The sequence below is a fragment of the Heteronotia binoei genome, chromosome 9, assembly GCF_032191835.1.
Source record: "Heteronotia binoei isolate CCM8104 ecotype False Entrance Well chromosome 9, APGP_CSIRO_Hbin_v1, whole genome shotgun sequence".
Lineage (NCBI taxonomy): Eukaryota > Metazoa > Chordata > Lepidosauria > Squamata > Gekkonidae > Heteronotia > Heteronotia binoei.
In genome coordinates this window covers 91,224,370-91,246,483 of record NC_083231.1, presented here as the reverse complement: position 1 = coordinate 91,246,483, position 22,114 = coordinate 91,224,370, and the positions used below count along the sequence as shown (strand labels likewise).

The following is a 22,114-nucleotide window of genomic DNA, read 5'->3' as shown; positions in this document are numbered from 1 at the left end:
TGTCAAAACAAAAAAAACCCAATAGCAATGACTTTATTCATTCATTTGGGTCACCAGAAAGGAGTGACCCTGCAGCAAAAAATAGTTCATTAATGTTAAGTGGCAGCACGGTAGATAATCCTTCAATGGACAGCAAGCAGCCCACATAGAAAAGTCACTTCAACACAACCTCATGACAATTCCCACATCAAAACAGTACTTTATTTTGCAAATTTTGCCTCATTACTCCCACATAAAGATCTTTCAGCTGTCAAGTGTACAAGGTGAAGAAAAGCTTCTCAGTCAACAAGCTGGGTGCATCTGGATGTGCCTCCGCAATACACCAGTACATATATCAGCTGGGTTCCAAGTCCGCATTTGAACTCTTGGCTCCCAGTACCTTGTGTAGCACACTAAAGTCTACAGTACTAGATTAGCTTATTAGTTCTGCATACTCTAGGGCTGATCAATGTGTCAACCTGAAAACAGACCAAGTATTATAACTGAACATGGCAAAAGGTTCACTCTACTAACTTCACATCATTATTTGATGTCAAACAGTGAGGCAAATCCCAACAAGTATATACAAAAACCACCTTTGCTTTTACAAAAGATTTTGTTTCCCATATTGATTAATCCAGGCAGCTAACTCATTGGTTTATGTAACTTTATTGAAGAAAATAAAATCAATTACTAGGAGAGCTATTAGTTGATCACTCATCCATTGACAACTTGCATCATTTATTCAGTGCTATATTAAACTGTTGTGGAAGATAGATTAACTAATAGCTCCAAGCATCCTAACAAAATTTAAATGAGTTACAAAAATGTTCTGAGACCCTATTATGGAATACAAGGGATGTTGGATTTCCAAATTCCATTCTCTGTAGAACAAGAACTGGTCATTCCTTTATTGACATGCATAAGATACATCACGTGTTCTGTTCTGCTGATGCTACAGGTTCTGTACCAATTCTCCAGCCACACCAGTTATGAGTGCAAGTTATGTCATGAAACCTCAGTCTCTAACACTGGAAGGTTTTAAACAAGATGGATGATGCTACAGCAATGTTATTTCCTGTGATGTGAGCAATCTGAACATCCATCTCCCCTCCCTTTGGGTGATATCTTCAGTAGAACTGTTAGAGCAGTGAGGAATGATTTCAATCTCATAACCAAGTTAGAGTGAAGACATTGGCCACAACACACATGCTCCATTTAAAGAATTCTGAATCTTGGGCAACTGTTCTTGTATAACTACTTTACAGATTCTAAAAAGCAGTTATTGTCCAAAGCTGGAAGAGCTAAAGTCTTCTCAGATGAGCATGTGCATGAATGGAGAGAGGTAAATAAAAAAACAAAAAGATGAGGTCTGATAGGGGAGCAGCCGGATAAGAAAATCAAAAAGGAACAGTAATTTAAAGTTTATTCCAGCTATAATGCAGGTTATTCTGACTTTTAAGGTAGCATCACATGGCATACTTCTGAGTCCATTCCCGAGATATTCTGTTGTACCTGCAACAGGAAAATATGTTAAGCAAATCAGCAAAGCTATAAATGTTATTAGCAATACAAGCTTCAGGAATTTCCTACTTGATATTTTATTGAGTAAAATTCTAGGTAAGTGAAGTGACTATTCTCCAAACAAAAACCACAGTGTATCCAAAACCGACATAGACGAGAAATCTTGCCATATAGAGTTCTTCCAACTGGCCCAAATTGATTCAAGCAATTAAATTACTTCCAAGTGGGATATACAACTGATAATAATTCCATTGTTACAAAAACTTGACATTATAAATACTTATGATGGGGACAGGAGGGGGGGGGGGGAGAGAAGCTGGTGGTCTTAATGGTATCTCAACCAAGACAAGCAGGCAGAAATATATCTACTGTCCGCATTGTTTTTGACCACAGAACTGGTCAAAAAAGCCATGGAGCCAAGCCAATTGTGCACCTTTGCCAAACACATGCTAATCTCTGCATTTAGCAAATAACTGCACAGTGCCACATAAAACATCTTAAAGTGCAAATACAGATGGATGTTCAGTTCTGTTATGGCAAATAATGCAGAACTCCAAACTTCTATGACAAACAACTCACAAAGCTCTTTAATGCTAATGCAGACAACCTCTTTCAAAAGTCAGGATATTAAAGGGGAAGGGGAAACTAGCATTTAACTGAAAAAGAACTAATACTACAGTTTTTACATGCTCATCCACAATTACATTAGTGTTCACATGGACATGCCTAATAACTTGTATTTTTACACTTCAAGGTCACCACTTTAACAATCTGGATTACATTGTAGCCAAGATCAGTCTGATGTTACTGCCAAGTACTTAATGGGCAAATGTGGCATCATAAAAGGGAAGATTTAGAAAGCCTTCTTACATTTGACTGTACTTTTCTGCCATGCAAAAAAATAGGTTCCTCACACTGAATATAGATCAAGCTGTTATATTTTGGATTTTAGTAACTGATACATCCATTATATTTGTTAGTTACATTTGGTGCTTTAAAGCATGCAGCACTCAAGTGCTGAAGTCCCCACATCATTGATGTACCATGTAGTGCAGACAGTCTTACCCTACAGCATAGCGTATTTCTCTGTCCACTCTCTTGCTAACCTATTGTACCTAATTGGATAAGTATATTTAGTAACAAAAAAGACAAGCCAATGGATCCCTCTTAAGTCTACCTGGGTAAGATTTAATTGCAAGCCATAAGCAATCCTAGCACTAATGGGTAGCTCTGATACAACCCACAGGAGTTCAGATTAGGAAAGAACAGTTGAGTATGAGAGTAGTCAACTGTTTGTATCATTCTTTCCTTACACTGTAGACCCAATGCTGTGTTCTGTTAAACACTCCAGTGACAATCTCAGAAATCTCCACGCTAGCACTCTCCAGAGCCTTCTGGATGTGAAAATGGAATGGAACACTTTACCCAAATCAATACCCAATTCAGGAAAAGCAAGAAAAGCTAAAATCTCCCTCTACTAAATCTCTCTCCCCTAAGAAACCATACTTACTTGTCTCTGTCTGTTTTATAGATACGTGCAATCTCTGGCACTAGGGGATCATCTGGATTGGGATCACATAGCAGTGAACAAATGGATAAGAGAACTGAAACAAGAAAGTAACATTCGCATCAAAAGAAATGACAACTAGTTAGCACATGTCTAGCTGGCCCACACATCCTACTACAAAGATGTCAGCAAAGGTTTGCCTAAGTTGATCATAATAGCCACTGAATGTCAATTTAAAACCACAGTATCTTCTACATATGGATCTCTTTTGCCAGTAATCACAGAACACTAACATTCAAAATTCACAAGCAGGTCGTCCAATAAGAACACATGGCCTACATTCTTCTCAGCTTGTTAATACTATTTTAAAAAATAAACAGGATAATATGCTTTCATGCTATTAGTCCAAATTCAAATGGAAAGCTTGATGCTCCTAACTAATACTGTATCCACTATAATGGTGTCGTTTCTTTAGTTAAAATGTTGATGCTTTCCAGAAAATTCTACAACAATGGTTACATACAGTGTGAACAGCTAAAAGTTCTGAGAATTGATTGTGGTGTCTGTTTAATACAACAGGCAAACAGACAATACAAACCAAATTACAGTGTTTTCCCTTACCTTTAGAAATAGTTAGAGCAGGAGACCACTGTGACCTTAGAATGTCGAGACAAATGCTGCCATTACTGTTAATATTTGGATGATAAATTCTTGTTGTAAATGCAACCTAAAAGCAATTTAGAGATAATCCAGTTATCTAATGTTCTTCTGGTCCAGTTAAAGATGCTAGTTAAGTATATAAAGGTTATATACTAGTTAAATATATATCAGGGGTGGCCAAACTGCAGCTCAGGAGCCACAAACTAAAGCTCTTTCACATATGCTGTGTGGCTCTTGAAGCCTCCACTGCCCCGTTGGCTGGGAAAATGCATTTAAAGTTGCTTTCTTCCCACCTCTCCCCCCCTCTTCCTCCTCCTCTATCTATTTTCCTTCCTTCCATGTGGCCCTCAACCATCTATTCTGTGTGGATCTTACGTTAATTAATTTATTTAGTAGGCTTATATTCCATCCTTTCCTGTGAATGGGCTCAAGGTGGATCACAACATATAATAAAAACAATAAAAACCTACAGATCAAAGCTAAAACACCATATTAAAATTAAACAGTAAAAACAATAAATAAAATGCACCACTGGCAGAAAGGGCACAGCATATCAAATAACCAGTTATAGGCCCACCTTAAACAATGGTAATAGCAATAAGCACTGCAGTAGGACACAACGTCAGCACAAGGGAGCAAGTTTGCAAGTTTGGCCACCCCGATATATATTCTGCTTACTGTACTGAGGTGTTAGCTGCCTGTTTAAATCCTCCAGATCAACAAACTGAAGTATAATTAGGCATATCAAGGATTAACCCATCTAAATGTCAACCACATGATACCCAAGCACATCTACATCAAAAGCTTTTTTTGGGGGGGGGGGGTTGGGGGGGTTGTCCTCAATCAGCTAACAAAATCACATACTTTATCTTGAGGATTTTTAAAAAGAAAGCGTTGCTAATGAAATCTCAAAGCTGGATCACAAATTCTCTAATTAATATATCTCTTCCCATCATAAAATAAGTTTCCTGGAGCTGATACACAGGGGCATGGATTATCCCCACATCAGAGGCACAGCACCTAATTCAAACAGATTATTTTCTTAGTCAGGTAACTAGAACAGTATGCAGGCATCTTTCTTTAAGGACAGTCCATATAATACAGCTCCAGAATGGTAGATTTAATAAGCATGTCTTATTTCTCTCCACACAAACAGCTATGATTAAAAGGTACTCATGGGATTTTTTTTCTCCCCTTTGAACAGCTGATGCCACAACAAAGTTTCTTTAGAAACTGCCTGAACCTTTAAAAGCAGTTTAGTTTACAACATGCTATTTGGTATTTTGAAAAATAAACCCAAGCTCTTTCGGTGCACAGAACCAACTACATACTTGTTCAGGTCAAAGTTCAAAATGAGGATTCCACATTGATCAATATAATTCAAACAGGGAAGGGGACGAATGCTATACCAAGGGAACCATTTCCTGTAACTATTCAGTTGCAGTCATGTGAATCTCTTCAGACAATGGAATCTTTATAAACACTTAAGGCATTCTACCTGGGATTATTTGCATTGTGGAGCATACGAAGCACTTTCTGTATGGCATCTGTTACCCAGAAACAAGTTTTGGGGGAAAGTGAAACATATATAACACAGTTTCTTACAAAGTCTAAACTCACTTTACTACACAAAACTCATCCACTGAATATAATCATATAAAATTTCACTGTCATTTTTTTAAATTTAAAATCTTAAATGTCTTTAGAAGCAAGAGATAGAATCTAAACTGTTTTAGAAAGTTTCCAGAAGTCTTAAGAACAGTTTTCCCCAAGTTCACACCGTCTAACTCATGGCCTACAATAAAGATTGTCTCTCTTGCTTCTAAATGTTGAACCTCTCTCTGCTTCAAGAGGCTCAGTATTTAAAAGTGAAAGCCTTTCTGAAAATTATACTTGCCTTAGGTGGTTTGAAAGGGTAGTCTGTAGGAAAGTGAATTGTCAGGAAGAAAACACCGCCTTGATATGGACTGTCATTCTATCAGAAATTAAAAAAACAAAGCCAAATTAGTAGTTTTAGCAGGAAACTATAAGCTTAGTTATCTGTAACAAAACACAACTTCTCAAAGTTAAAAAAACCCCAATACCCTATTTTCCTGCAGAAAGACTTAGCAATTTCTAAGAATATTCTCTCATCTGTTAAAATCTGAATTTAAGGCAAAATAAAATGAGTACTGGTAGCTCCCCAGAAACTAACAAGAACTCTACAGTGCTTTCAACAGGACAAACAAGATGATTAAATGTATAGTAACTACTCTTTAAAAAGCTTTCAAAAACAACCCAAATTATAGCTTTTTTTATCTGATCTCTATAAACTGTACATTTCAGTGACCATTAGAAATCTACACTCAAATTTAAATTCCCCTAGATTTTGAAAAATGCAATACTTACAGGCCCCATAATTGTGGCTTGCCAATGAAACACTGAAACAAGAAAAAAAAGGTCTGTTTGTATTTCTCCCCATAAAGAACTTGTATTGAACAAAGAAAGTTGGCAGCCTAGGTTCAGCAATGCAATTTGGTCACCCTCCAGTAAACGTCATAGCTGTACAATGACGAAAACCTATATGTGCCATACCCAACCCCTCTACACTGGCACAAAACATCCATGAGATTTTTATACTGATATCCAATTTGAATGTCACCTTGAGAGCCTTTTAGGCTGTCAATTCTGGGGTAAATTTTTCTCCACAATAAGAATATGAAGTTTATTGGCTGCTACTTACTGTCATCTCCAACTGGGCCTGCAGAACACTGTGCTGGTGGGTCACGAGCCAAGTCACTAAGTTCCTAAGGAAAAACAAAAAACCACATCGCCTTTAGAATGCTATGAATCACGGTTCTGTACCACCACCTGCACCACAAAATCTCAAGGACAGGTCATTTTGTGTGCATCATTTTATGCCATATTTGTTTGTTTAACCCTTTATGCCTTCAAATTTAACTCTAGAACATCTACCAGTAAAAAACCCCTAAAAGAATTAAACTGTTATCTTGCAGGGCTGACGCAGAAAGGGTACAGAGACTATAAACATTTGCAGTGACAGTGCCAAGCAATCATGAGTGTCAAGGAGGCAAGATAAAATGCACCTTTCTTATCACAGAAGACTGTTGGGCATGTTCTGACACAGCTGTACCAGGGCATATAGGGGAGACAGCCAAGGGTAGCACTGCAAGGGAGGCACTGCTATTAAGTTTGCACAAGGACTGTCATTGGGACAGGTCAATAAGGAAAATAATGGAAGCTTCTCCATGAAATGCATCAATATACCTTAGTATGGCCAAATCTGGGGATACCTAAATCCAGAGATGGAAGCCAAAAACACATAGGACAGCTCTTTCTACAGACATGAAAAATGACTCAGGATTTTTTTTTAAACTGGAACTTTAAAAGTGTGGAATGGCAGAAGGAATGCTTGTAGCTTTAAGGAACTGTGGTTATTGCTAGGCATCCACAGCAGTATTGACAACCTTCAAATCTTGGTTTCAGCCAGTAAAAGGCATGGGAAGAGGACTCGCTGTGGCCAGCCTTGGCAGCAAGCACTGGGCAATCTACCAAGAACCAGCTGGCCACAAGTTCAACAGCAGCCACCTTGCAATAGCCAAAGTGGTGTGATGGTTAGAGTTCCAGATTAGGATGAGAGCCAGATTTGAATCTGCACTCTGCCATGGAAATTCCGTGGGTAACCTTGGTCCAGGCTCACTATCAGACTAACCTACACCTCATTGCATTGCTGTGGGAATAAAATGGAGAAGAATATTGTTATGGTCCCCACTGGGGAGATAAGGTAGGTTGTAAACTGGGGAGATAAAGTCGGTAATTAGTGAAATATACAGCTGAAAAGAGGGGACGGCAGACAAATGGTAGGTTTGGTGGATGGATGGGAAGGAGAGAGGATTTGGGGGTTGCCAGGAGGAGGGAAAGAGGAAGTGTTGTGGGGAAAGGGATGCAGGAGGAAATTAGGTGCTTCCCCCTCCCCACTGCCCACAAGTCCAACAACTAAGTCATAGGTTTTTCAGCTACAGGGTTACCCAAAAGAAGGAAATAGAGAAAGCTAAAACTAGACATACAGATGAAGGTAGACTAGCTGGTGGATGCTAAGGAAAGAAGGTGGAAACAGGAAGAGGTCATTGGGGCATTTGGGGAAGGGAAAGAAGAAAAAGCGGGGGAAGGGAAATGAGATGCCGCCTAGATATCCTCACAGGTTCTCTCCTGTACTATTTCAGTAACTAATAACTACTTGCCACCTATCAATGTTTTTTTCTTTCTAGCATGTGTTTATTACCACATATGCACTGCAAGGAAATGGAACCTTCATTTGGACATCTTACAGTAAGTTTTCATGCAATGCTTGAGTAACAAGTATATCAGAGGCTTGCAATACAAAGTTTTGGAAGTTATGCTGAAATAATTTGTTAAAGCAAAATAATGTAAAGCTTAAAGGTACACTACGTTAATCATATTTGCGCCCAAAAGCTGTTCCAGAACATAAAGTTTTAGCACTGGGGCTTCTGAAAGATAACCAATTCCATATAGAAAATAATCTGACAAAAAAAAAACATGTTTACTTTATTTAGAAAACATTTTCTTTCTACATTATGCCTCTATCTGAAAGGAATGCATTATCTTTAATGCATTAACATTTTACTATTTTACTATTGCTTCTCATTATGAAGTTTTAATTTCTTTCTTGAGATGCCACATCATTCCAACACCCCAAAGAAATGGCATCTATAAAGACCCATATTGTATTACAATTAACTTCCATTGACGTTTACTGACATGATGGCTTTGCATTACAAAATATCCAACAGTTTTATAATGTACTTGTGGGCTTCACTCACTCTACACATCTGACCATGATTTGCAGTCATATGAGTATCACTGACTTATCTTAGCCCAGCAATACAAGTGGTCCAAAAATTACTAAACAAGATTTTAAAAGTCTGTCAATAGCTACGTTATTCATAAAAGCAGTCTAAAAAGTAAAGCTTTTGTAGAGTTTCTCATAGACAAGTGCTCACCATGAGGATAAGAGCTCATCTGAGCCAACATGGAACTATACCTAAACCTTTCCATACACTCCCATGATACTGAGTCCCTTAGAATTATTGAGTCGGTTTCTTAAGAGACCACTACAGAGTGCACACACTGTAGATTCTTCCTAAGCTTTGCAAACAAATAGCAATCTGGGAGTGTCTTTCTGTAACTAATGACTAGATTCAAGTCCAGTAGTACCTTAGAGACAAACCAGTTTTTCCATTATATAAGCTTTTAGGAAAGTCAAAATTCCCTTCTTTAGATATGTGGAGGAAACTGTATGCTACTGGACTTGAATCTAGCTATTCTACTGCAGACCAGCATGGCTACCCTCTGATATTGTTACTAAATGTTGAAAGATTCAAACTTTTAATTTTTGCCTCTCATGGTTTGAAGGCAGCAAATAGCAGGAGTATGTTAACAATGAAAATTGGTTTCTAGGTAAAAGCTACTTTGAAGGGAAACTCAGATATGATTCAATAAAGCAACTACCCCAGGATGCTATTCAAAATTCGCATGCAACAGGAGACAGAGTGGAAATCAAATGAAGAAATTCACTGGTATAGCTCCCAGTTCTATTTGATCTAGGAGATGTGTGATGCAAAGATGCTATATTAGGCCAGTATAAGAGCCTGTGTCTACCCAACAAGATTTCTGAATTTCTCCTACCTATAGCATACCTCTATGTCAGGAGTGGCCAAACCGTGGCTCAGGAGCCACATGTGGTTCTTTGACACGTATTGTGCAGCTCCCAAAGGTCAAGGAGGAACTTAATGCAGGCTTACTCTCAAGTAAGAGTGCTTAGAATTAGGACTGCAGTCAGCCTCTGAGCACTAACCCATTGCTCTATTTCCGCCATGTAGGAAGTGAGGAAGGAGGGGGAAACAGGCAGGCTTGCAAGCTCTTCTCCTCCACCACAGAGGTTGTCCAGATACCAAAAGTAGGAAAAGAGCACAAGAGTTGAAGCTCTCTGGAAGGAGGGACGAAATTAAAGAGGGCTGTGCAGGGTTCCATCTTAGTTTCATAGCTCTTGTAGGAGCTGTACTTACTAACCTAGTGTCAAGGCAAAGGGAGATGCATGATGATGCAGACAGTGGTCAGTGATTTATAGTTCATGTGTTTCCTTCTCCCCCGGTGCAAAAAAAAAATTCCCTAACCATTCTCTAGGCTGGTCTTATGGGGACTGTTATTCCCAATTTTTGTTTTTTAAAAAGTCTTCTAACATGGTCATGTTGTAAAGTGCATACATATGTATTTTTATCTTCATGTGCAAACGAAGTACTATGAGTTTTAATGAAGACGTGTGTAATATTTGTTTATCCCTTACAGCTCTCAAACATCTGACATGTATTCTATGTGGGTCTTATGTTAAGCAAGTTTGGCCATCCCTGGTCTATATCATATCAAGCTATTCTTACAGTTCTTCCATATTCAATAGCAGTTTACCCCAGATGGAGAGGACTACTCTTAAATTAAATACTCTAGAGCACCTTTGCCTTTGGCATGCAGAATCAGTAGTTTATGGATCCTGTTCAGGGATTTCCTGAAATTTACCATTTAATGTCAGTTACTCGCATGCATAAAATTCTAGTTAAATATCTGGCAGCATCAGTTAAAGGCAAAACACAAAGCTAGGACATGGTGGATTAGCCAATCTGCCTCAACAACATCCTTTGCAGATGAAAGCTGAAATGGATTACACTATTTTAAGTGTTCTTTATAAGCAGAGAAGCCATACTCATAATGTGCATACAAAAACTACAGTATAGGGCAGGGGTGTCAAATATGCATTTTAGGGGCCGAATCAGGCCCCCAGAGGGCTGGTATCAGCCCCCAAGGAACTGGCTGTCATCTGCTTCCTACTCCCTCTCTCTTGCTTTCTTCTGCCGCAACAGTTGCTTTGCAAGGCTTGCTCAATTGCACAGGAGCTACAGAGCAAAACCTCTATTTTTTCATTGACTAAGGCTACTCCCTTGGTGAGGAGGGGAGGAATAGCTTGCTTTGTTAGGCTCTCTCAACTGCACAGCAGTGCTACTGAGCCAAGCCTCTCTTCTACTATTGGCTGAGATTCTCCCCCCCCCCCCCAACTTCCCTGGGGAAGGAAGAAAAGAGTCAGAGCTTCCTTTGCTCAGTTCCCTGGATCCCATGGAAGAGATACAAAGAAAGCATCTTTAAGAGTGTTTTAAGCATGTTTTAAGTTTTTAAAATATATGTATGTGTTTGTCTGTGTTCTTTATAAAATTTATATCTCTGCTACCTAGTCTTAAATAGGTACACATATGGCACGACCTGACATGGCTCGATCCAAATTGACATGGTCCGGCCCAACAAGGTCTCATTTATGTCAGATCCGGCCCTCATAACAAATGAGTTCAACACCCCTGATATAGGGTCTTTGAGGAAAGCACAAATTGCATTTTAATGTTCAACTCCTGTGTTATTTGGAAACCACTAATAGATGTAAGTATTCATTCAGTCTTTAATTTAACCTTTAATTTAGCCCTTGCCTAATTGTCTATAGGTAACAATCCAAAGCAAACAGGCATAAATTCATTTTTGCCCCCTCATATAGTGCAGCCTTAATCCCTCTGTCCCAAAATGAACAATTGATAGCCTGCTCTAACCCCAAGCACTGGTGCATACATGGAATGGGAGTGGTTAAACTAAAACTGGCATGGCAGTAATTGGGCAACTTGGGCCAGAATTCCTTAAGCAGTTATCTACAATGCTATACTGCAGCATGAATATATATTATGGGGAGAGAGAGAACACACAAAATGACCTGGAAAATAGGAAGGATATTAACTGTGATTGATAGATATTTCTAGTAGTTTTTAATTATACAGTCCCAAAGCTTGAAAAAAAATGGCTTCTACATTTTTAACACAAATCATGTCCTGTCTTATTCCAGTGCTTAAGTGGATCCATTCTATTTCACTCCCAGCAGCATTACAAAAAAGCTAGGAAGATACCCTGAAGCTACATCCATATAACATCATAATGCTGGTTCCAGCCAAAAATGATCACAGTACTGAAATGTCAATAGAAGCTGCTTGAAAAGCATTATTTTTTAAAAACCAGACATACCAATGTTCTATGCATTAAATCCTTGTGTAACCCTGAGATTTAAATATGCCTACTGAACAAACATCTTAATGTAGATACATGCTGTCTGGCAACAAAGGGATAATGAAAAGGCTATAATCTGCAAACACACGATATACACGAAGCTGCCATACTGAACCAGACCACTGGTCCATCAAGGTCAGTACTTACTACTCAGACTGGTACAGCTCTCCAGGTTCCCAGGCAGGGATCTTTCACATCAACTACTTGGTCATTTCAACTGGATATGCCAGAGACTGATGCCTGCATGCAAAGCAGATGCCCTACCACTGAGCTGCAGCTCCTTCCCAATGCAATACATAACAATGAATTACTAGATAATAACTAATTCCTCACAGTTCCCCATTGTCAAAACCTAAAGGGTCAGTCCTTCATCTTCTTCCCCAAACGTGAAAATCTGTTTAACACTATGCCTCATCAGAACACCCATCGTAGGACTAGGCCTCTCTTCTGCAGACAAGCATGCAGGCACCCTTGGGACTCAGGTTTATGCTTGCAGGAAGCAGGCAAGAAACAGTGGACTGGTGTTTTAATCACACCACTGACACAGAAAAAAATAGGACAATCTAAGAACTCATGCAGGGATATATGTGGAACTCACTACCCTCCGCCCCATGAATTAGCAAGCACCCTCTGCTAAGGGATTCAATTTTTCCAGGAACTTTGTACACATTCACTTCAGAGAAGTGAGATCGCAGTTTGGGAACAAAGCCATCTCGTATTTGCCAACAGTAAAACGAAGCTTCTCTAATAACTTTTACACTCCATTCTTCTCAACAGCAGTAATGGCAGCAGAACTTCACAGATATCAACAGTTCTTTTCCAAGTGCTCTTGCACTAAAGGTAACTACCTCCACACTACACCACCATCCTGTAAGAACTAAACTTAGATACATAATCAAAACATTGTGTATTTAAAGCTTTGAATGCCTTTATTTTTTATTCAAAAGCCAGTTTACACAGAAGAGGTGCTCCAACAGTGCTGTCCTGCTTGGCATGTATATAAAAAATTACTGCTCATTGCACTGCAAGGCAACACAGAAGCTGGAATAACTAGACCTGGGAAAGCCTATACTATCTGCTACTGCTGAGGCATAAATAACAAAATGGAAGTGCAAAACATTTACAAAGCTATTCTTCATGTAAGTCAGACCACTGGTGCATCTTTGCCAATACTTTTTATTCTGACAGTGCCTCGAACATTCATGCTCTGAAATCCTTTAAAATGGAGAGACTGAAGCTTGAACTTGGAATCTTTTGCACAGGCGATTTCCTCTGCCACGGCGCCTTGTTGAGTGGACTTATTAAACATGAACTGGGAATTCATCTAGGAACTCTCAACCTCTGATAGACTCCTTCCAAAGCAAGGGTGCACTTTGACACAGGAAGAAACATTCTGAACATAATCTTCTGAGTCACTGTATAAAGGTTTTTTTTTTAAATCACACTAACAAATGAACAGCCTCAAAACCGCTCAAGCTGGCATTTTATCTTTACCAACAAGACCTGTAAAATATACTCAGTGAGGCAACAACCTACCCAATACTATATAAACTTCATCGTTCAGTGAAGATCTGATTCTATAGCTCATGTCCAAATGTAGTGTTACCTTGAACCACACAAGGATTATATATTTATTATACTTTTTGGTAGAAAGAGTTCACTATTTTTTTCAATGCCTGTGTTTTATTGGCAAAGACACCCAAACCAACCAAGAACAAATGTCTGTTTAAAAAAAATACCTTTGATCACTTATATTATTGTTTTAGAAAGATCAGTTGGAATAGAAATGTCATTTCTCCTTTAAAACGGAAGCTAGATCAACTGAACATATTTCCAATTTAAACCTTTTTGAAGAATGATGCACAGACTCAGATGTCAATAAAACTAGATTCTGAAAGACTGTTCTTTATAATAAACCTTACTCACTCCATCAGTGCCCCTGACAGTCAAAAGAGCCTCACTATCAGTTTAATCCATTGGTTTTCAGCTAGTGGTTCAGAACCAAGAAGTGGGTCATATCCTGACCCCAGATTACTCAAATCAGAGCACTTAAAGAAAACAAAATACTGGGTAGGGGAGGAAGTATGTGTATATTATGTCTTTTCTATTCTAGACTGCCATGGCTTCTCCCCAGATATCCTGAGAACTGTGGTTTGAAGCAAAAGTTCTTAGAGGTTTCACCCATCCGCCCCATCAAACTAGTATGATTGAGACCAACTTGCATTGTTAACACATTTACAAAGCAATCCTAATCACATTTACTAGTGAGTAAGTTGCACTGAACTCAGAGGGACTTACTTCTGAGTAGATGTGCTTAGAATTGTACTGTAAGTGTGTCCCGGGTCAGAAATTGATCTCATGTATGGGAAGGCTGAAGAGGACTATTTTGCTTCATCCCTAATGTGCTTGCTTTGTAAGTGAGACCCATTCACTTCCTTTGGAGACCAGAAAACACCAGAAGCTGTGGTACAAGGTTTCAGGAAGAGATTGGCAGGTGTGTTTGCGTCACACCTGCCAATCTTGGTTGCTTCTGCATCAGCAAAAGCTTAAGTGAATCAAATGCATTATGGCTGAGAAGGCTCACTGATACCATGGCAGACTTGGAGGTGAGGGATGACTGAACCATCCCAAGAAGGGTTGCTTTAATGTTTGCCTGTGCCCGGTTTCAGAAGGGGTAAAAGCTGCTTTTCTAATGCCACCTGGCATTAGTACCCAACTCACAGATCCTGGCAAAATACCAGGAAGCTTAGCTGTATGATTCCTAGATATCTGAAGAACAAATTATTTGATGCTAGCCTGGGAGGACCTAAAATACAGAGATTCAGTGGTGGGCAAAGTTATGCAGATCTAGTGATTTTCTTACTCATCACTTGCCTCAACTCAGGACAGATACAGAGGCAATAAAACCCCACAAAAAACCTCACACATAAGAAATTGTTTTAGGCTACTCAGACAAAAAGGACCACTACAAAATCATGTTCTCCAATGCAAACACAAAGTTAATTTTAAGAAAATAAAACATTTTACCATACTGTTCAGCGTGCATATTTCCAACTTTTCTTGCCTAATGATTTCATGCTGTCCCATATAAGTTTACGGGATCCTATCAATTAATATGCACTGAAATATGCTTCTCACATATTTTCATGACTTTACAAAGTTACATGACAGCATGGAATGTAAAACCTATGTTTGTCAACTACTAACGTTAAAATTAATACCTGTAGGAAGTAGCAACCTAAAGCGTTCCGATCACCTTCACTTGGTCAATAGTTTAATTCAGTAACTGCACAATACATATCATTATGGTCAAATCTATTTTTCTTCTTATAAAATAGTTTCCAAAGTGATGGGTTTTGCTCAGATTTATAGGACTTTATTTTTATACTAAAAACTTAAGCAGCATAAACTAGTTTTTCTAAGAGTTTAAAAATACAGTTCAGCTGCTATTTAAGTTTACTGTATTTTCATACAATCTTATGAATACAACAGATTTTATAATCCCTTACAATCTGATTTCAATGGCTAGCATCTCTTCTTTTCCAGCAACCAAGATAAACCCTGGCTTTTCCACCAAGCATGTCCTTCCCATGTCAGTAAAGAAAGCATGGATTTTTAAAGGTTAGCAGTAACCTACTATTATAAAGCCATATGAAAGGTTACAATCTGTCATAAGCAAAATTTATTTATGCTTTAAGCTCGTGATGGCGAATCAGTCTGAGTGAAACACTAGTATATCTGAGCAAAGGAGGCAGTTGTCCACCTTCAAATCCCCCTATCACAATAGATTTGTTAACAGCCATACTTGCCTGATTATCACGACATGTAACAGTCACCAGGAACTAGTTTTAAAACTTTTTTTAAAGACGACAAGGTATCTGAAGAAGCTTACTTTGCTATGTATAACCTACTTTAAATAGCTACTTAAACGATTTTTAAACAGAAAGCATTTGAACTTAAAGGAATAAAACCAAGAGCAGATCTACAGGTGCAAATATAATTTCCTACTTGGTTTGAATGTGGAAACTCCTTGCATGTACAAAACTAATGTGACAGAAGGAAGACTATACCACACAGTTATACCAGTATCCCTCCACAACATGTTGACTACTTGAAAGCCATCTGTAGACCAGTTTCACAGAGTGCCAGGAATGTTATATGTTACTTATTTGAATAAACAGATCAGCACCAAGACTAACATCACTAAAAATCTGCACTCTATGAAACATCAAGTATGAGGAGATAAAATCTTAATGATGAATAGGCATTTCAAAAAACTCCAAAAGAATTAATAGGATGTTGGATCTGAAGACAAAAAAGGAAACAGAAAGGAAATCTGGCAGATCATGCAATGCTGTGAAAAACCATGCATGGCCATAAAAAATAACTGGTTTAATCATAACAATGATTAAAGAAAATACATGTCCTTTAAGCGCATGATAAGGCTTATCAGACAACTGATATTTTGATAAGAAGTGCAAACAGCCCTAAATTAAGGACTGCATTTAAAGAAAAGGTATCAACCACAGAACTGCCAATCTGTCTTTCAGTGCCACATATTAAGATGCAAGATAACAAAATTTATTTTCCACAGTAACTGATTTGACAGGGACTTCTACCAATACTTAGACTTGACCCCAACACATCATAACTGCATTCTTAAACACTTGAAATATGAATTTTAAAAGCCATTAGTATGTACAACAATGAGAAAGATTAGTCATGGATTAACATCTGGGTAGAGATTCTACTGAACTTGTACAACCTTGTTCAACTAATCCAGCTACTACCGAATGCTACCTTCTAGGGGAAAGTTTGACAATTGAGGACTTTCAGTGAGATTTTTGTTGTACAAGAAAATGCTTAGTGTACAGTCATTAAGAGAACTGCTAAAAGGACCATTCCTGAAGTGAATGAATAAACTACTTCAGAAAACAAGATCCAAGAGATTTATTACTTCATTTAACTTTTGCCATTATGGAATTCAAGATGACTTACAAAGCATTTCCAGGAGCTATCACAGCCAGGCCAAATGAATGTGCTTAGCTTCAGCAAGACTGCTGTGCCTTGTGCCCTCAAACTATAAAGTGATCTTGTGAATTACTAAGTTATGGGTAAAAATAAAATGAAATTCAGTAACACAAGTATATGGTAGAATAAACTTTGAGTCCAGTGGCACCTTTTAAGACCAACAAAGCTTTCACGTGCATGTACAATTTTTCAGTATATGGTGTGAGATATACAACTGCATTACCAAAAGTACAAGTGGCAAAGCGTTATTGTCGAGAGAAAATTTGGTGATGTAGAGAAGTAGCCCTAGAGTTGGCAAGATGATCAACTGCCACACATCTTTGAGAAGTTCAAATAATCAAGTAACTGAATGTTAAGCCCCAAACCTTGCCTAGGCTGTATTTTAATCAGCCCTTGAATTACTTTTAAGTCCTAATTACAATTTAAAAATTCTACTTTTCTTCTACTACAAAGCCAGTCATTTATTTTGGGGATATATCCATCCCCACAACACAGTTTAAAGTTCTAATACTTACTTTCATAGCTATGACTATCTCAATTAATGTATGTGAGATGAACTAGCTCAATATACACCATGACCAATACCTGAAGAGTAAGTGTTCCACAAACTATAATGGTACCCCAAGCAAATGTGCATTTCATCCAAGAGGGAAGAAAATTATAAACTGAAGGATTATTTTAAAGAAACATGGACACTGAAGTACATGTTCTATTCTGGGAAGGGATAAAAGTCTTCAGTTTGACTGTTTGTAGGTTCTTCTGAGATGCCTTTTAAATTTAATACAGTTTTTGCTGTTACTTCAAAATGCCTGTTCTGAACTGATTTATTTATAACTTCCACAGGTTTATTTAGTTTTTTCAGTTCTCAAAACTGGTACACTAAACTGAACTAATGTTGTATTTCATCTGTTTACAAAATGGTAGTTGTTTATGAAACAACTACAAAAGTGCTTATGTAAGACAGTAACAAGCCTGTAAAAGACCTAAAGGAATTAGAAATGGGATATGACATGTCACCTATTACCTGAAAGCTGGCAGGGGTAAGAATAGATCTACCACTTCACAATACTCTCTACCTAATTCCATGTTGATTTATTGTCTTGTACAGTATCTTCATCTACTGAGAGCAGTTTAACTGCATTTTCATGTAATTCCACCTAATGGCGTCATATGACAAAGCCATGACTATAGTAATCAAAATTTAAACTTGTCAACACCTCAAAATGGGACATCTGACTATTGATTCATAAGTGAAGTTAGGACTTACCATATTCAAATGCCTTAAGGATTAAGTCAGCACACGGTTAAATGTGAATTCCAAGAGGCACCAAAACTGAAGGGTTTAGCACCCCCACCAAACTTCACACTACAGGTTTTGTCACTTGACAGCAAGTTCTTAACAGAAAATTCTGAACTTCAAAAGCTAAGCTACCACCCACAAATAGCACTTTATGTTCAGATAAGCCAGTGACAGCAAACTTTTGTCCTTGATTTCAGACAACTTACTGTGTTTTGAATGTTTAAGACAAAGAATTCAAATGTATTTCCATGTGCCTTCCTAATATTGGTAAAACATTCATGTGTCAGGCTGCTAAGCATTTCACCTGTATGTTGTTGACAAAACTAATTAAAGCTGGGTAACTCCCTGAAGAGTTGTTATTCTCTACTGCAGGGGAAACAAGTTTGAAAGCAAGTTCACCATAAGCTATTATTAAGGTTTGATTTTGTATCAATTCTGTCTGTACACACCAGAAGTGGGTATGGTAGGTTTGCCTGTTAATGTGTTCACATAACAGACACTGGGACTTCAGCTGATGTCCTTGCTGCCAGTGCTTGCCTCTCTACTAACTATAATGGTGAACTGAGCTGAAGGGCACTGAGAAATCTTAATGTTGTGGACCAGAGAGAACTAAAACCCTTTAAACAGCAAAAACAGTGAAGTCTGACCTTCCCACACTTCCGAGGCCCAAGCACAATCCATGGACAGTCCCTGTTTTGCCTGCGAGGACCCTTCTGGTTTACGAAAACGTCACCAGCGAAACCAGAAGAATGACGAAGTTGCTAAACCGCACCCTCTGCCAACCACCACAAGCGAGCCTCTCTCTCCACAAGGCACCCAGGCCCGACTTCCTTCACCACGACACTCATTTCGAATTAGCGAGTTACTCCACCCTCCTTCTAGATTGTGCAAGAACGAAATTCTCGACGCATCACACACACACACAGAGAAAGAACCACCATCGCACACTTCCGCCCCTTGTCAAGAACGGAGGCTGAACCAGCCCCTTATTCCGCATTCACAAAAGGCTCTCGGGGGCTCCGGGAACGGGAGGCGCGAGCAGCCACCGGCCCCCCAGCTGCTGCGCTGGCGACAGCCGGGAATGTGGTGTGGGATGTGCGCCGCGTCAGTCAGATGTTCTCCGCCGAGAGAGAAAGAGAGAGATCCCGGGGAAGCGCCTGGACTAGGCAAGCCCGCCGCCATCTTACAATGCGGGAAAGAAGTTCGCGGCCAGAAAAGACACAAAACCGACCGAGGGGGAGGCGGATCCCCACCCCGCCCGGCCGAAACAGGCAGGCGCTATCCAAGACACCCTTTCCCCCTCCCCCCCTCCCCTGGACCTTCTCTTCTTTAATCGACCCCCCCCCCACCAAAAAAAAACCCAGTCCGTAAAAAACCCACCCCAGCGGGGGCTTGTAATGCCAACAATGCCCGGATCCCGGCGGGGCGATCGCCTCGACAGCCAGTGGCGGCCTGGCCGGGGTGTCAGCTTGCCCCGATGGCAAGTGGGCCCTGTGGGCCCCTGATGAAGTGGACCCCCTTAAACATGAGACTACATGTTTTAAAATGTTAACGACCTTTTTAAGTAGCTTGAAAATACAAGTTCCAATATAATAGAAGTTCTTCATCTCCTGGCAACCGATATTTCTGACCCAGTCCCGCCACCGTCGACAGCCCTGGAAAGGGGGCCGGGGGGAGGAAGGGGGCGCCACGCCTGACATATTAGGAAGTCCTCGGGAGACGTTCCCAGCCTCTCCCCCTCCAAACGTACCCGACAGGCCGGCGGGGCCCCCTCTCCGTCCCCAAGGGCCGCTGCTCAACACCCATTATGCCCCATCGCCTAGCACCCCCTTCGGGCAGCGCTGACCTCCCTCCCGCCCTCCCCGATCCAAGGCGGAAGTCCCACCGGCGGGGAGGAGAGAGGGCTCGCCGCCGCCGCTCTCCTTCTCCCTCCTTCCCCGGGTTCATCCCCACATATGGGCATAGCGAAGGCAAGGCGAGCCCGCCCCGGCGAGGCCGCTCACCTTGTTGATGCGTTTTAGCGCCATTCTTTCTTGTGGGAGGGCGAGTTGTCGCTGTGGTGGTGGCCGCCGCGGCCGGGGGTTGCTCCTGCTCCTCCTCCTCCTCGTCGGGCCTTTCTGCGCCGCCGCTGCCGCACTCCCTCCCTGCGGGTGGGGGATGGAGCCGCTCGCTCACTCGCTGCCTGCGCTTCTCCTTCCTCCGGAAACAGCCGGGGGCGCCCGCCCGCACCGAACACCAGCCGCGACGTCACCGGCAGCGCCGCCGCTTCTTCTTCCTTCGCCGACCTCGAGAAGGAGAGGGGCGGGTAATGGGTCCGGCCTGGCTGCCCCAAGAACAGAAAATGAAGGCTCCGCGGCTACCTGGCCGAGAGACGGAAATAGGCGAAGAGCTCAGAAAAGCTCCGGCGCAGCCGCCGTCGCCGCCAATGGCGAGGCCAAAGAGAGAGGGCAGGGCTAAATATAAGCCACACCCCCTCCGCGTCGTCATCGGCTGCCACCGCCCTCCCTCCTGGGGGCGAAGGCGGGCTGAAGGATGAAGAAGCGCGCTGAATCCCCGCCCCTAGGCGCCTCTCATTGGATGAGGCGCGGCACGCTTAACCGCCGACGGGGGGGAGGGAGAACGCGCGCATTCGAGGGGGGAGAAAGAGCCGTAAAGAGCGGCGCACGCGCGCTTTCTTCTGTTTGTTTGTTCCCTGCAGCAGTAGTGGCGGGGGGGGGGGAGACGAAATTTCTCGGCGCATATCTCGCGAGATAACAGGCGCGCGCGACAACGTCAGTGCAAAAAAATAGTTTTTTTTAATTCGCCACAAGTGGATGAAATAAGCGCGTTCTCGACTTATTTCTCCCCCCTCCCGTAGCAGAAAACCGCCTTCCCCACCCGCATGTGAAAGATTTCCTTTATTCTCTCTCCCACGCAGGAATGAGAACCATTATAGGTTCTCCGAATGACACTTAGAACACAGCGCCCTCTGCTGCCGTTCGGGGGATCGGGACGCCGCGAGGGGTTCTTCGTTGGCCCTTCTTTTCGTTTCGGGAACGCGCATTTACTAAATGGCCGTCGCAACCGGATCTAGTTAATGAAGGAAAGGTCCCCTGTGCAAGCACCAGTCGTTTCCGACTCTGGGGCGACGTTGCTTTCACAACGTTTTCACGGCAGACTTTTTACGGGGTGTTTTGCCATTGCCTTCCCCAGTCATCTACACTTTCCCCCCAGCAAGCTGGGTACTCATTTTACCGACCTCGGAAGGATGGAAGGCTGAGTCAACCTTGGGCCGGCTACTTGAATCCAGCTTCTGCCGGAATCGAACTCAGGTCGAGCAGAGAGTTCAGACCACAGTGCTGCAGCTTTACCACTCTGCGCCACGGGCCGCTATAGTTAAGGAAAGGGGTGCCCATATATCCCTCCGCACAGGTGGGAGGCAGGCGAGCATCTTCCCATCCAGTCAGTATTCTCGCCGCTTTCTAAGGCTTTTTGGCGGGGAAGCAGTGAACGGGGAGGCTTTTCACCGTGAACTTGGACGTGTTTAAGTATAAGCAGGTCTTAGCCTCATGCTGGGCGAGGTTCCCCCCCCCTTTAAGAAAGGGGCTCTTATGGTCCCTTAATGGCTAATGGCATATTATATTATATATATGTGCCATTAGCCATTAAGGGACCATAAGAGCCCCTTTCTTAAAGGGGGGGGGGGACCTCGCCCAGCATGAGGCTAAGACTTGCTTATACTTAAACACGTTCAAGTTCACGGTGAAAAGCCTCCCCGTATATATATAAACTAACGCGAGAGACTAGCGCCCACCTCAGATGTGTGAAGTGGGCCCCCACTAGACAGACAACTTTGTGAAGAAAAATAATTGTAAACAGCAGGGTCAAAGGGGCCAGGAAGTGCAGAGCAGGAGGTAACTCATGGAAAAATCCAAGATAGATTCAGGTGGGGTAGCTGTGTTAGTCAG

The 22,114-nt window shown here is 41.2% G+C and overlaps 1 protein-coding gene across 2 annotated transcripts; it reads right to left on the bottom strand.

The window, feature by feature from the left end:
- Positions 1–179: 179 nt before the first annotated feature.
- UBE2D3 (ubiquitin conjugating enzyme E2 D3) lies at positions 180–20,672 on the bottom strand. 2 transcript variants are annotated; one of them, XM_060246988.1, is made up of 8 exons: positions 20,171–20,663; positions 6,393–6,456; positions 6,059–6,090; positions 5,568–5,645; positions 3,632–3,737; positions 3,014–3,107; positions 2,569–2,618; positions 1,389–1,494 (listed from the first exon to the last, which is right to left on the bottom strand). In XM_060246988.1, exons 1-7 carry the CDS (start codon positions 20,192–20,194, stop codon positions 2,570–2,572), a joined length of 447 nt encoding a protein of 148 aa, XP_060102971.1. In that variant the 5' UTR covers positions 20,195–20,663; the 3' UTR covers positions 1,389–1,494; position 2,569. The 2 variants fall into 2 exon arrangements, with proteins under 2 accessions (XP_060102972.1, XP_060102971.1); XM_060246989.1 differs by lacking the exon at positions 2,569–2,618 and having other exon boundaries at positions 180–1,494; positions 20,171–20,672.
- Positions 20,673–22,114: the final 1,442 nt, after the last annotated feature.

Excerpts from the sequence above, each read along its gene's own strand:
- UBE2D3 (XM_060246988.1), bottom strand. The coding sequence starts at position 20,194 with ATGGCGCTAAAACGCATCAACAAG. Across the intron at positions 6,457-20,170 it reads CGCTAAAACGCATCAACAAG|GAACTTAGTGACTTGGCTCG; the intron begins GTGAGCGGCCTC and ends GTTTTTCCTTAG. Across the intron at positions 5,646-6,058 it reads AAGCCACAATTATGGGGCCT|AATGACAGTCCATATCAAGG; the intron begins GTAAGTATTGCA and ends AATTTCTGATAG.